Here is a 15,551-nt window from a genome sequence, read left to right on the forward strand (position 1 = left end):
TCATGTCCTTGCTGTGACCAGGTCACAGGCCAAAAAGTGCCTAACTGAACAGGCCTTGGATCCTGAAACTATGGACCAAGTGCCATCCAAGAGAAAGAGCAGTAGGGTTAAGGCAGTGCCTTCCCCCCTGCCTACAAGTGAGGATCCACCTTCTCAGGAAGCTGATTCTGCGGCTCCTGAAGGAGCTGTCCTAGAAGAACTTGAACCTGACCAGGTTGAGGTTCTTGGGACAGGGGGACCTTCAAGAGCAGACTTGAGGCAGGCTCAGTTAGACTGCCCCTCTCTTGAACCCCTCAGACAGCAAGCTGCTTCTGAGGCTGCTGGAAATGCTACAGGTACCCATAGAGTTTATTGGGATGAAGGACTCCTTTATTCTGAGGGTAGAGACCCCAAGCCTGGTGCTTCCAGGAGGTTGGTCATACCTCAGGCCTTTAGGGGTTTCCTTCTTACCTTAGCCCTTGATATTCCCTTAGCAGGACATCTAGGCCAGAACATGACTTGGGACAGGCTTGTCCCTCACTTTCACTGGCCCCATATGTCAGAAGATACTAAAGAGTTTTGTCTCACCTGTGTGACCTGCCAAGCCAGTGGCAAATCAGGTGGCACAACAAAGGCCCCCCTTATACCACTACCTGTGGTGGGGGTACCCTTGGAAAGAGTAGGGATTGACATCGTAGGACGAATGGATCCCCAAACAGCCTCCGGGCACAGATTTATACTGGTGGTAGTGGATCATACTACCAGGTATCCAGAAGCTATTCCCCTAAGGACCACAACAGCACCTGTTGTGGCAAGAGCCCTCCTGGGAGTTTTCTCCAGAGTGGGCTTTCCAAAGGGGTTGTCTCAGACAGAGGTGCAACCTTCATGTCTGGGTACTTGACTGCTATGTGGAAGGAGTGTGGTGTTAATTACAAATTCACTACACCCTACCATCCACAGTGCAATGGGCTTGTTGAAAGATTCAACAAGACCCTCAAGGGTATGATCAAGGATTTACCTGAAAAGCTTAGGCGAAGATGAGACATCCTTCTACCCTGCCTTCTGTTTGCTTACAGAGAGGTCCCACAAAAGGGGGTTGGCTACAGCCCTTTCGAGCTTTTGTTTGGGCATCCTGTAAGGGGACCCCTATGTCTGGTGAAGGAAGGATGGGAGTTACCTCTCAAAAAGCCTAAACAAGACATAGTGGACTATGTACTGGGTCTCCGCTCCAGTATGGCTGAGTATATGAAGAAGGCTTCTAAAAACCTTGAGGCTAGCCAAGAACTTCAAAAAGCTTGGCATGACCAAAAGGCTGTGCTGACTGAGTACCAGCCAGGACAGAAGGTGTGGGTGTTGGAGCCAGTGGTCCCAGCAGCACTCCAGGACAAATGATCTGGACCCCACACCATTGTTGAGAAAAAGGGAGAGGTCACCTACTTGGTGGACCTTGGAACCCCTAGGAGCCCCCACAGGGTGCTCCATGTCAACAGACTCAAAGCATATTTTGACAGGGCAGACATGGGCTTGCTCATGGCTACAGATGAGGGACAGGAGGAAGAGAGTGACCTTCTCCCAAACCTGTTGACTCAGAACCTTGATGATGGTTCAGTTGATGGTGTGGCCTTAGCTGGCAGCCTCACTGACCAGCAGCAACAGGACTGCAGACAATTTCTACAGTTCTTCAGACATATGTTTTCATTGACACCTAGTCAGACTAACTGGTGCACCCATGAGGTGGACACTGGTGACAGTCTGCCTGTGAAGAGTAAGATCTACAGGCAACCTGACCATGTCAGGGACTGTATAAAGACTGAGGTGCAGAAAATGCTTGAGTTGGGAGTAATTGAGCCATCAGAGAGTCCCTGGGCCAGCCCAGTAGTCCTTGTACCAAAACCTCACACCCAAGATGGTAAGAGAGAGATGAGGTTCTGTGTGGACTATAGAGGTCTCAATGCTGTCACTAGGATAGATGCTCACCCAATTCCAAGAGCAGATGAGCTCATTGAGAGATTGGCTTCCGCCAAGTTTCTAAGCACATTTGATTTGACAGCTGACTATTGGCAAATCAGGTTAGCTGAGGATGCCAATGCCTAAACTGCTTTCTCAACCCCAGTAGGTCATTATCAATTTGTGGTGATGCCCTTTGGCTTGAAGAATGCACCTGCCACTTTCCAAAGGTTGGTGAACCAAGTCCTCACTGGGTTGGATGACTTTTGTGCAGCTTATCTTGATGATATTGCTGTCTTCAGCCCCACCTGGGAGGATCACCTGATCCACCTGAAGAAGGTTTTAGAGGCCCTGCAGAAGGCAGGCATAACTATCAAGGCCACAAAGTGCCAGATAGGGCAGAGTAAGGTTGTGTACCTGGGCCACCTTGTAGGTGGGGGTCAGGTTCAACCACTGGAGAGTAAGATTCAGACCATCAAGGACTGGGCTCCTCCAACCACCCAGACACAGGTCAGAGCTTTCTTGGGCCTGTCTGGTTATCACAGGAAGTTTGTTAAGAATTATGGGTCCATTGTGACACCACTTAATGACTTGACTTCAAAGAAGATGCCAAAAAAGGTTCAGTGGACAGTTAGCTGTCAAAAGGCATTTGATGACCTGAAGAAGGCCATGTGCTCTGCACCTATCTTGAAGAGTCCTGACTACTCCAAAGAGTTTCTCTTCCAGGGGATACTCATTAATAGTCATAAGCACTGAATAATCTCCGCCCATGAGCGCGAACCCGGAACATATAATAAAATATATATATATATGTGTAAATATATATAATAGTACATAGTACTAAACAAATTATACACATATATATGTATAACCAATAAAATGCAGCCCAACATAACCCATAGGCTAATAAAGCCATAATTACATACTTTCTGCAGTATGAAAATAAACCATATAAACAATGCAATAAAAAGGCATGAGCCTCAAAAGCATTCCATAATCAGCAAAAAAACCTTTTATTTTCATCAAAGAATTTGTAATAAAAGGCAATTAGCCTAAGAAGGCTGCATACAGAAAAACTATCCCTGTACAGAAAATCAGACTAACACCTCGCCTTTAAGGCCTCAGAGAATCTGAACACTTTGCCTTTAAGGCCTCCAGGGGAACTCTGTTCCCATCATGCACCACAGGTGACATTTTTTCCGGCTTGTTCTGTGAGGAACCTGGAACTTGCGCTCGGCTGAATTTGACTGTTTTCAGTCAGAATTCGTTTTTTTCCTGTCTTTTTTTACAGTATTGGCTTTTGGTGGTGTTTTTCTACCTTTTCTGACTAAATCTTTAGAAAAATTTTAGTCAGTTATGCCACCTTTATTCTATAAGTATCCTTCCTGTGGGAAGAAGATGTCCAAAACAGATCCTCACTCTGTTTGTGGTTTGTCTACCTTCCACACATGATGTGGAAAAATGTTACCATTGCCTTAAGCTTTCTAGCAGAACTTTGAAAGAGAGAGAAAAGATTCAGCTTTTGGGGCTTATGGAGAGAGAAGGACATTGTGAAAAGGAGGCAAGGAGTGTTTTGTCATCTGGAAGGTCCCCTTCTCATTCAAAACGTCGAAAATCTGCTTCTCCTGAAGGTAAAAGCAAGAAAAAACGACATCAGGAAGCGTCGACGTCAAAGAAAGTAAGTGCGGCGTTGAAATCAAGATCACCGTCGACGTCGAGACCAGGGAAAACTGCATCGACGTCGAAGACATCGCCAGTGAGGCATAAGTCGGCGTCGAAGCGGAGATCGAGGTCGCCGTCGAGAAGTGTATCGACGTCGAGACATCTGGTGTCAATTGCTGTGAGGACGACGTCGAGAGCAAGGCGTTCGACGTCAAGAGAGAGAGAGAGCGATCGTCGTCGAGAGGAAGAGTTAGATCGACGTCGAGAGAAAAGTTCAGATCGACGTCGAGAGACGAAGGTACGACGTCGAGACCTGAAAAGAGAAGACGATCCAGATCGCCGTCGAGACATGGTTCGACGTCGAGGCATGCCTCGGGCTCGAGGCTTGAGATGGTCCAGTCGGCGTCGAGAAAATGTCCGACGTCGAGGAAGTCGACGTCGAGGTCTCCGCTGCTTGTCTCACAGTAGACATCGAGGCATTCTAGATCAGCCTCTCGGACCTCTCATAGGTCTTTGTCGAGGTCTGAATCAGCGTCGAGGGTGTTGACCCTCCAAGGTCTGCTTCACACGACCTGCAGTCAAGGGCATCGGTGAACAGATCTCCAGTGGTCGGAGCCTCTCCACACCAAGATTCTTCAGTGGTAGCTCATTCTCGATGTCAAGAAAGTCAGCTTCAGGAAAAGACAGTTGGTCCCCAGAGAGGTGCAGGCTCCAGCTTCTGGGTCTCCACATTCAATTGGGAGTGCTTCCTCATCTGCTTCTTCTTCCTTGTTGGGAATGCAGATTGTGCAGGTTTCCCCGGAGGGCTCTCCGGTGCGTAAAACACCACCTGCAGGTATGTCTCCAAGATAGCTAGAGAGCATCCGTCATTGGAAGATGCAGCCAAGACCTAATCAAAGACCACTGACTATGGAGGCTTCGAGACCACCGGCTGGTGGTTCTCCAAGGAGATCCAGATCTCCAGTGCGAAGGCGTTCACGCTCTAGGGAACGCAGTAGGCATCGATCTACTACTCCTGAGAGAAGGCATAGATCTCCTGCTTCTTCATCTCCAACAAGATCTTCTTACAGAGACTATTCGCCCACGATTTTATCAACGCCACCCTCTAGGGTTTCGCCTGTAGATGATTTGGGAACCTTCAATGAGGTTTTGTGTCGTGGGGCGAGTAAATTCAATATTACTATGACAATACCTCAGGTGAAATCTTCTGTCATATTTGAGACTTTACATCAAAAGTCCTCTGCTAGGCCTCTTCTTCCCTTGGTGCCTGGTTTGTTGGAAACGGCAATGAAGACATTCTTGACTCCACCGACAGTAGGATCAGGTCCCTCAAGGATTGCGAAAAAATATAAGGCACCTGATCAAGACCCCATGTTCCTGCGCACAGATCCGCCACCAGATTCTCTCATAGTGGCTGCAGCCAGGAAGGCCCATTCGGCTACGTCTGTCTTGTCTGCCCCACCTGAGAAAGACAGTAAAATATGGATTCCTCGGGCCGAAGGATGTGTAACACAGCTAGTTCGGTCATGAGAGTGGCCAGTGCTGCGGCTTTGCTGGGTCGCTATGATGCTATGATCGCCTCTTATGGGACTCTATGGCGAGGTTTGCAGACAAACTTCCAAAGGAAGATCAGAAAGATTTCCTGGAGATTGTGGAAGAAAGTGGTTTGGTGGCAAACCAAAGTATAAGTGCGGCTGCGGATTCGGCTGATCTGGAAGCGCACGGTTATGTCCACGGCATATGCTCCAGAAGGTGGGCTTGGCTGCGTCTCACGGGTCTTAAGATGGATGCCCAAAGGAAGATAGTTAATATACCCTTCAACGGGTCGACATTATTTGGATCTCATGCGGATGATGAGATGACCAAGATGAAGTCGGAGCTGGACAATCTGAAGGCAGTGGGCCTGGAGAAGAAGAAAGACTTCCGCCGGCGTAATTTTCGTCCTTATGACAAGAGGTCGTTCCAGCAACGTGGGCAATCGTCGAACTGGTTGTCGCAAAATCAAGGCCAGAACCAACAGAGGTCTCAATTTCAACAGCGCAGACCAGGGCGAGGCAGGGGAGGAAACAGACAACAGTCCTCTGCTGCAAAACAGCCTCAGAAGCAATGAGAAGAGACTTCCTCCGCAGCCGTTGTCCACTCCGGTAGGAGGAAGCATTGCGTCATACTTGGACGAGTGGAGAAGATTAACAAAGGACAGATGGGTCATCGGCATTATCCAAAATGGCTACCTCCTAAAATTCAAGAAACCTCCTCCCATTATCAATCTGAAGGTAATTTTTCATCACAATCTAAAGCTTTTGCAAAAAGAAGCAATAGAGAAAGTCCCTCGTCCACATCGAAACCAAGGTCTGTACTCCCAGTTTTTACTGGTGAAAAAGAAAGGTTCCAAAGCAGAATTCAGGCCCATACTGGATCTGAGACTGTTGAACAGGTTCATTCGAAAGGAAAAGTTTCTAATGTTAGCGCTCCATCAAATATTCCCTCAGTTACATCAAGGGGACTGGATGTGTTCCATCGACCTGAAGGATGCATATTTTCATGTTCCAATCTCCAAAAGACATCGCAGATTTCTTAGGTTTCAAGTGTCTGTTCATCACTACCAGTATGCAGTACTTCCATTCGGGCTAAAGTCAGCTCCCCGAATGTTTTCCAAGTGTATGGTGGTGGTTGCTGCCTTCCTTCGAAAGCAGAGAATTTTCATTTATCCTTACTTGGACGACTGGCTCCTAAAGAGTTCATCCCCATCTCTGTTGGTAGATCATCTGTCCATATGTCTTCATCTCATGCACAAGTTGGGTCTCCAGGTCAATTTAAAAAAATCAATTATGAATCCTACTCAGCGGATCCACTACCTGGGAGCTCTTCTGGACACAGAAAGAGAAAACGTGTGTCCTTCGGAGGAGTGGTGGTTATCAATCAGGTCGAAGTGTCAACTGCTTCGTCAATACACTTATCCGACAGTTCGTCAAGTATCTTCTCTTCTGGGATCCATGACATCGTGCATCTTCATAGTTCCAAACGCAAGGTTGCACATGCGTCCTCTACAACAGTGTCTAGAGGATCAGTGGAGTCAGAGGACGGGATGTTGGGAGGATCGAGTTCTTCTTCATCAGTCCGCCAAGGATTCCATCAGGTGGTGGATGAAGAGATCGCACTTGATGAGAGGTGTTCCGTTTCATCAAGACCCTCCGGTGCAGACTCTGATCACGGACGCTTCACTCCAGGGTTGGTGTGCTCATGTGGGCCCTCTGCAAGTACAAGGGCTATGGTCCGACTCAGAGAAGGGCTATCACATCAACCTGCTGGAGCTGCGGGCTGTTCATCTAGCCCTCAAGTCCCTGTTTCCATCATTCCAGTCTCGGTCCCTCCTGGTGCAAACAGACAATACAACGACAATGTATTATTTAAACAAGCAGGGGGGTACTCGGTCCAGGACTCTGTCCATAGAAGCCCAGACCATCTGGAATTGGTTACTGGCGAGAGACTTTGTCGATAACAGCTGTACATCTGCCGGGAGCTCTCAACTCGCTGGCGGATTTCCTAAGCAGAGACTTTGTCGAGGCTCACGATTGGGTTCTCAACGTGGAAGTCACAAACAGTATTTTTCAGGCATGGGGCACACCAGATATAGATCTGTTCGCAGACGCGGAAAACGCAAAATGCCCCGTCTTCGCGTCCAGGTTTCCCCAGAGCGGGTCTCAGGGGAATGCCCTTTTGATAGACTGGTGTCAGAACTTACTGTACGTTTTTCCACCGACCCCGTTGATACCAACAGTAATCAACAGGATGTACAGAACCGACTCCAGGATGATTTTGATTGCCCCAGAGTGGCCACGCCAATGGTGGTTTCCAGATCTCCTTCAGTTGTCGGAAGTACCACACAGAAGATTGCCGTGTCGCCCGGATCTTCTGTCCAAACAGAAGGGGAGAGTGTTCCACCCCAATCTGTCCTCCCTGCGCCTGGCAGCATGGCTCCTGAAGTCATCCAGTATGGACATTTGCAGTTGAATCCTGACTGTATGCACATCCTTAAGGAGGCGAAACGACCTTCTACAAGGAACTCCTATGGATTTAAGTGGAAACGATTTTACCTGTGGTGTGCGAGTAATGGGTTTGATTCTATCCATGGTCAGGAATAGGTGATTTTGCCCTACCTCTTACATTTAGCAAGATCTGGTCTTCAATTTAATTCTATTAAAGTCCATCTTGCTGCGATCACAGCCTACAGAAAATCACCTACTCAGGCTTCCTTCTTTAGGATGCCTGTAGTAAAGGATTTTCTGGAAGGTTTGAGAAAGGTGTATCCGCCAGTCAGTTCTCCTTCTCCACCGTGGGAGCTTAATGTGGTGTTAACTAAGTTAATGGGTGCTCCTTTTGAACATATACATAAGTCTTCCTTGCAACACTTAACTTGGAAAGTAGCGTTCCTGGTGACTATTACTTCTGCTCGTAGAGTGAGCGAGATTCAGGCTCTGTGTTGCAAAGAACTGTTTACTGTGTTTCATTCTAATAGAGTGGTACTCAGGACGCATCCTGCTTTTCTGCCCAAGGTAGTGTCAGATTTTCATATTAATCAAGCCATAACCTTGCCTACCTATTTTCCAAATCCTACTGGTCCTGCTGAAAGGGCTCTTCATACCTTAGATCTGAAGAGAGTCCTTAAGTTTTATTTAGATAGAACAAAGACTTTGAGACAATCAGACCGTTTATTAATTAATTATGGTCCTGTTAATACAGGCTCTGAGGCATCTAAGAGGTCCATTGCTAGATGGATTGTTTCTTGTATCCTTCTAACTTATCAGTTGTCAAATAGGTCTTTGTCAGGAAGACCAAAGGCACATTCTACAAGAGGGAAAGCTTCTACCATAGCTCTCATTAGAAATGTTTCTATGGCAGAAATTTGTAAGGCAGCTACTTGGCGTTCAGTGCATACTTTTACTCGACATTATTGCCTTGACTCAGACACACAGGCAGATGCACAAGTTGGGCAAGCATCTCTTAGAAACTTATTTGCTAATTCTAGCTGAGATCTGTGTGTTACAGCTGTTGTTGTTATTTTCTCTGTTCGCCCGCGTTTTGTGGGTATGAGCTTGCTACTCTATTCAGTGCTTATGACTATTAATGAGTATCCCTGGAAGAGAAGGATTAGTTACTTACCTGTAATCCTAGTTCTCTCCCAGATGTATACTCATTAAAGTCATAAGCACCCTCCTGCCTCCCCGGGCGAGCAGTAGCTTTATGTTTTTTTTAAATATGGTAATATTGTGTTTCTAGATGCAGATTCCTGCTAAGTTTACTGTACCGTACAAAAGAACTGACCTAACTGTCACCTGCGGTGCATGATGGGAACAGAGTTCCCCTGGAGGCCTTAAAGGCAAAGTGTTCAGATTCTCTGAGGCCTTAAAGGCGAGGTGTCAGTCTGATTTTCTGTACAGGGATAGTTTTTCTGTATGCAGCCTTCTTAGGCTAATTGCCTTTTATTACAAATTCTTTGATGAAAATAAATGTTTTTTTGCTGATTATGGAATGCTTTTGAGGCTCATGCCTTTTTATTGCATTGTTTATATGGTTTATTTTCATACTGCAGAAAGTATGTAATTATGGCTTTATTAGCCTATGGGTTATGTTGGGCGGTATTTTATTGGTTATACATATATATGTGTATAATTTGTTTAGTACTATGTACTATTATATATATATTTACACATATATATATATATATTTTATTATATTTTCCGGGTTCCCGCTCATGGGCGGAGATTATTCAGTGCTTATGACTTTAATGAGTATACCCCTGGAAGAGAACTAGGATTACAGGTAAGTAACGAATCCTTATTGTCCAAACAGATGCTTCTGAGTTGGGGGTGGGAGCTGTGCTTTCACAACTTAATGTAGATGGTCAAGACCAGCCCATTGCTTTTATTAGCAGAAGGATGACCCCTAGAGAGAGACGTTGGTCAGCTATTGAGAGGGAGGCCTTTGCTGTGGTTTGGGCCCTGAAGAAGTTGAGGCCATACTTGTTTGGCACTCACTTCAAAATTCAGACAGACCATAAGCCCCTCTTGTGGCTAAATCAGATGAAGGGTGAGAATCCCAAACTTCTGAGGTGGTCCATTTCCCTACAGGGGATGGACTTTACAGTGGAGCACAGACCAGGGACTGACCATGGCAATGCAGATGGTCTCTCCAGGTACTTTCACTTAGAACATGAAGACACAACTGGTCAAGGTTAGTCTAATGTCCCTGTGTTTGGGGGGGGTATGTAGGAGAGTAGGGTCTGCTTTCCTATGGTCACCACACTTTTTGCTTTTTGCTTCACTGGTTTTCTACTTAGATGTGGCTGTGGGCCTGCTAATCAGACCCACAGCCCTGCTGTTCTCTCTCTAAATTCACACCATGTACTTTAGGTACATCACCAATCGGGATTTGGGTCACTCTTATGAGTCCCTGTACAGTGTACCATAGGTACCCAGGGCATAGGTGCACCCAAGGCCTACCAGGGGCTGCAGCATATCTTTTGCCACCCCTGGCTGGCCATCCAAACTGACACAACTGGCTGATCACTCAGCTGGGGCAAGGTCTTGTAATCACCCCTTGCTTAGATATAGTATTCCTATATCTAACCTTATATCTAGACACATATACACCTATAGGTCACTCCTATGGCAGGCCTTAACAATCCTGGAGGCAGAGTGCTTGGTTTTATGTGAGATGGTGCTCTAGCATGAGCTGAGCCTGTCTGCAGCTTTCGGAACCATGTCCTTATAGCTGTTCTAGGATATTGCCATACCATATACTCTTAAATGCATTATGAACCTCGCGGTTAAATGCTAACTTTGGTTTGGCTTTATCAAAACATGTCGTGTAAGGTGTCATACGCTTTGGAATACTACCCCCTCGCCAGTTCTGGTGACGGGGGTAGGATTCCACCCTTCTAGAGGGAGAAGACATGTTGTTCCTACTAATCCCAGTTAAAGTTAACCAGAGCCTCAGCATCACAAAATGGATGCTGCTGCCACAGACACAAGTCTGACCTCCTGCTGCTGGGAGTCCTTCCAGCGAGGGAGGCTTGGACAATAGGTTTCCTGTCATGGGAGGTGCTAGCTCCACCCCAGACAGGCTATAGTGTATTGGGGCAGGGAGGGCTGAATGGAATGAGACACTGCCTGGGGCACACAAGGTGTCCCATGCATAGTCCAGTTCAAACCGGTGCTGGGGCACTCCAGCCCCAGCTCTGGCGCGAAACTGGACAAAGGGAAAGGGGTATAACCACCCCCTGCCATGGTCCCACCCATAGGAGGGACCTAGCAGGTAATCCAGCCCCTAAATTTGGTATATAGGAAGGAGCCGAGTCCCAAGACTTTAGATTTATCCTGACTGAAACTCTGAAACGAAATTCTGGACCTTCGACGCTCTACTTTGCAAGAAGACGACTGAAGAATCTCCCTTGTGGTCAAGGAGTGACCACCCTGCACAAGCAGGCACCATCAAGCGATCATCGGTTTGCTTTGTCGACGCTCCTGCCGGAGCCGGAGCACAGAGCCTGAAATGACCCTGACTTCCAGACATTCAACAGCCCGATCCACAGTCACAGCAGAGCTGAGACCCGTGGAGGCGACGAGAGACATGGGACCGGCCATCTTGGAAAGCCAGTGAATTGCTTTCCATGCAACTTCTGAGGCACCCTCGAAGTTGTGCATTGGGGATTGAGAAGCCCCGGCCCTGAGCACCAACTGCACCGAAGATCAGCCCTCCACACTCCACGAGTTCTGCATGGGGCCCTTCTGCATTTTCCTGCTCGACGCGTCTGTCCGGTCACTTGCCCATTGGCTAGTGGCCTCTGTGACGACAAAACCTTTGATTTACACTGCTGGTCTGGTTGCTCCAGACTGGCCCTTGCTCCCCTGAAAAGGAGCAGCCCATCAGACCTTGCTGGTCTGATTAAGAAGCCATCTTCCTTTTCTGCGTGGGTTGCCTTTGCCAAGGCTTGTTGACTCCAATCCGGAAGCCGACACCGCCGACAGAGAGATCCTTTGTGGGCCAGTCCGTGCCCAGCTCCTGGTCGTCGTCGACACCTCCTGGTCCACGTGGCTGCAGAGACAAGCTTCACAACATCACCTGATCGCATCCCAACATCGCCTGGTTCCTTCCTGGTTCCATCCTGCTCACTGACTAGTGACCCAGACTCTGTCCCACTTCTCTGCTAGTCGCCTGCAGCATCTTTCTCCAAGGCTCCATAGGAATCAGCGACGCAACCCGACACACTTTGACACCTATGCACCCGCTTCCTGTGGGTGAGGTAACGCTAGTATTTCAGTACTCCTGTGGGTATTGACTATCCTAGTGTCCTAATTTCAAGTAGCTTTTCCCTAGTCCATCCGGAAGTGTCCTAAAAGAACTAGTTTCCAATTCTTTCGTTCCCATTCTAACCCTATGGTAACTTGCGTGCGTGTAAAGACACTGCACGCGCATCCCGTGGCCCTCCTGCTCCCTATCCTTTGATAGTACAGTGTAGCCCCAGCGATTCTGCAGGCCCTAGGCCTTTCCTTAGTTCTTGACATGGTTCTTATACCACTATTTTAGTATATGGTTCGAAGTGCCCCTAGGGCATTACTGTATTTTGTGCAACTTATTGTATTTTAATTAAGTATCTTGTTATGTGCTGGTGCCTCTGACCTCATAAAGAGTTCAGAGGATTGTGTTAGAAATAAATACATATATATTTTGATATACAACCTGTGTGGTGTCCTTTCACTTGGTATTAAAGGGGTTACATATGGTAAAACAGCTGGCTTCACATGCCCTCTTGAGTTAGCCTAAGACTGCTTTGTCCATGCTACCACTAGGATAGCTGGTCTCTAAGTTTGACTTTACAACCATCACCATAAGGGTTGTTTGGACTGGTGCAAGGTGCTCACTAGAATAGTGAACATCATATACCAGGCCAACTTCTCACAAGTTACGTAAGATAAAGAAGCAGCAACTATGGCTTGTATATAATATTGACAGGGCTTCCACTTACAGCCCTGGTGACACCACAACAATGTTGCTGCTCATGAGTTTCAAAAAGAGAAGGGAAATCCAGAGAGAAAATTGCTCTCTTTAAACGATATCCCTTCCCCAACACCACTCACCTGGCATGAGGTCATGGCGCAGCTTCTCCACTTGTGTGCAGTGTGAGCAGCGCACATCGATGTGCCTGCTGTCACTGCAGTCCGGAAAAAAACGGACTGCCTGTGCCAGGGCACAAAACAGAGCCCGATAGAAACTCGTTTCGAGGCCCCCTTTAAGAAATTGCCGGTGCTCAGCACCGGTGAGACCCGGCCAACTTAAAGCCTTGTTTATCTCCATCCCTCTGGAGCTCCCTCCGGCCACCCTATTTCTCACCCGATTTGACTATCTTGTGGACTCTTGTTTACCTCCACAGCTCCAACAAAGACTGTTTCCCTGTCTTCCTTGTGCCTCCTATGTTCTCTTTAGGACTCTTCTATGAAATCCAGGACAACGACATTCAGATGGACATGGCCTTCCAGGAAGCGGGCAAAATACGGCTGGCAAACATAGAAAAGGACAGGGCTGCAGCACTAGCAGCAGCTGAAGTGCTCACCAAAGAAGAAGACGCTGCACACGCTGACGTCACTGAGACTGGTATGTACTGGTAAAGAAGCTGTGCGCGTGGTGCATAGTTCTGAGGAGGCTTGAATGTATTCCATAGTTTTAGCAGTTATAATCTTTTTTGTAAACCTACAAAGCAAGTTAAAGGGAGTAGAAAGCTCCAAGTAGCTTGTGGTAGCCACACAGCCCTTCTTGATGCCCCTTTCCCCTCCTATATCACACGTTTGAATCCCCCACATGTCTGTTCTTCCTCCTTTCCTTTCCTGTATGCATGACTGTAAGGTTGAAAGTCCTGGCTGTGCCCTACAAGCCTCCTTTGATTGGAAAGTTTCTTGCAGATTAGTCAATAGTCCTAAAGTTATAAAGGAATGCAAAAAGTGCCTTTAAAATAAAGGAAGCTCAGACTTAACAATACCTATACATTCGCTATTGCCAGAAATATATTTAATTGTCCTATGTGCAGATGCACAGAGTGCGAACTGCTATTTATTCCAGTTGTTGTGTGCAGGAAAGGACGATGACTCACCAGAGGCGAAGCCTCAAGTGAGCGTGATGCCCTTTCCCTCCGTCAATAATTGGTCGAAATTAGCCTTTATGGTTTATGCTGTGGCATTTTTATATGTTTAGTTCTTTAAATGTATTTAATCAAAACCCGAATGCAAGGGGTAACATTTGTTCACCAGGGTAAAATTACATTGAAGAGGGCTCTTGACTATTTGGAGAGTTGTTACCTAATAAAATACATTGTTCCATGCTGTATGTGCGACAGTAAACAGTCTTTATCTCATTTCACTTTCAGTATACTGTGGTAACAAAATTGAAATTGACATATGCACTGCAGTATCCCAGCATGCTCTGTGCATTCAGTTCTTTTTTGGTCCCCTGAGAACTAGCTCTGCCTATTTTTATTTTTTATGAAAATCTTTTCAAGCGACCTCGAAATATCCTGACAGAGTTTGTTAGGGTTCTTTCAGCTTTGTTCCTTCAAAACAGCCCACTTCTACTCTGCATCATGCCTCCTTGACTCACTGCCTCCTTGACTCACATGTTACTGATGACTGTGAATTTTTCCAGAAATATACACGACCAAATGAAAATCAACCTGCACTGTAGGCAAAATAAGCTAGAAAATACTAACAAACATATGAACTAACCCCCAGGCTTCAAAAAGGCCCGGGGAAGGTGCCCCTTTATCAAACAGCTTATCTGTATTGACTACCGGATGTCACTGTGGAAGAGCCCAAAAAATGCATCCTTAAATTGCAATGTTTCTGTTCGGCATTACAAATTCAACTATGAGGAGTGGTGTACCGACAACTTGCTTGCCATTTAGGACTGATTTGATATCAGATTTATTCAGTGCCCAGGAGGAGAATGAAAAATGTCCTAGCTAACGTACAGGAAAGTTTCAATTCTATTAAGGAGGCGGAGGTGAGGATTAGGCTGTCACTTTCTCCCTTTATTGTACTCCAGCAGCCATTACAAAGGTATCAACATGTTTAAACAAACTATATTTCCCATGAGTATCAGGGAAAATAGAAACAGAAAATGTCCCAATCACTGTCCAATCACAGGCTCGGGATCCTCTTATCTTCCTCTGTTGGCACTCTATCCTCCTCTTTCTTCCTGCGACACTGCCACAGCCCTTCGTCCGTTAGTCCTGTTTGCCCGCCTCAGAACCTACGGTACAAGCAGACTAAGTAAGGCACCAAGAATTGAACGCCCAAAGCAACAGTTAGCTTCAACGTGAAAGCCATACTGAAAGGAACATCATAGCATCATTGAGGAAGTCAGTTGACATAATCAAAGTCATCGTCACAACAGCACATTACAAAACTGTTTCATAAAGATTTTACTTACCGTCCCAACGCAGCTTCTGGGAGGGTTCGAAGAAGACCGGGTGGGCTAATCCTCGCCTCCGCCTCCTTAATAGAATTGAAACTTTCCTGTACGTTAGCTAGGAAATTTTTCATTCTATGTCAGGAGCGGAGGCTTCTGATTAGGCTAGTTCAAAGCTTGTCCACCACCAAGAAAGCCAGTGACACTACTGGCTTAAAGTAAAATCTTTTGAAGGTGGAGTCTGAGGACCAATCTGCAGCTTTCAGAATGTCCTCCAGACGAGCCCCCAGGGAAAAGGCCTTAGAGGCCATCGCCCCTCTGACAGAATGAGCCCCAAACCGGGAAATATCTATGCCCGCTTCCTGCATGACCCAGCGCACCCACCGCGCGATAGTAGGGGACGAAACCGCCCCATGTGGTTTAGTAAGAGCAATGAACAACTGTTTGACATCCTGTGGGCGTATATCAACCGTTGCCACTTCATAGGCCTTCAGTGCTCTAACCAC

The 15,551-nt window shown here is 46.8% G+C and overlaps 1 protein-coding gene across 4 annotated transcripts in view; it reads left to right on the forward strand.

Moving 5' to 3' along the window:
* The window catches only part of CFAP70 (cilia and flagella associated protein 70), a 1,288,671-nt gene that overhangs the window by 961,592 nt on the left and 311,528 nt on the right, over positions 1–15,551 (forward strand). For all 4 annotated transcript variants that reach the window (XM_078662924.1, XM_078662925.1, XM_078662923.1 and 1 more), the window contains one exon: positions 13,072–13,239. In XM_078662924.1, the coding sequence (XP_078519050.1) occupies positions 13,072–13,239 (168 nt within the window). The remainder of the gene's footprint in view (positions 1–13,071; positions 13,240–15,551) is intronic.

This window comes from Lissotriton helveticus, chromosome 10, assembly GCF_964261635.1.
Source record: "Lissotriton helveticus chromosome 10, aLisHel1.1, whole genome shotgun sequence".
In the NCBI taxonomy this organism is placed as follows: domain Eukaryota; kingdom Metazoa; phylum Chordata; class Amphibia; order Caudata; family Salamandridae; genus Lissotriton; species Lissotriton helveticus.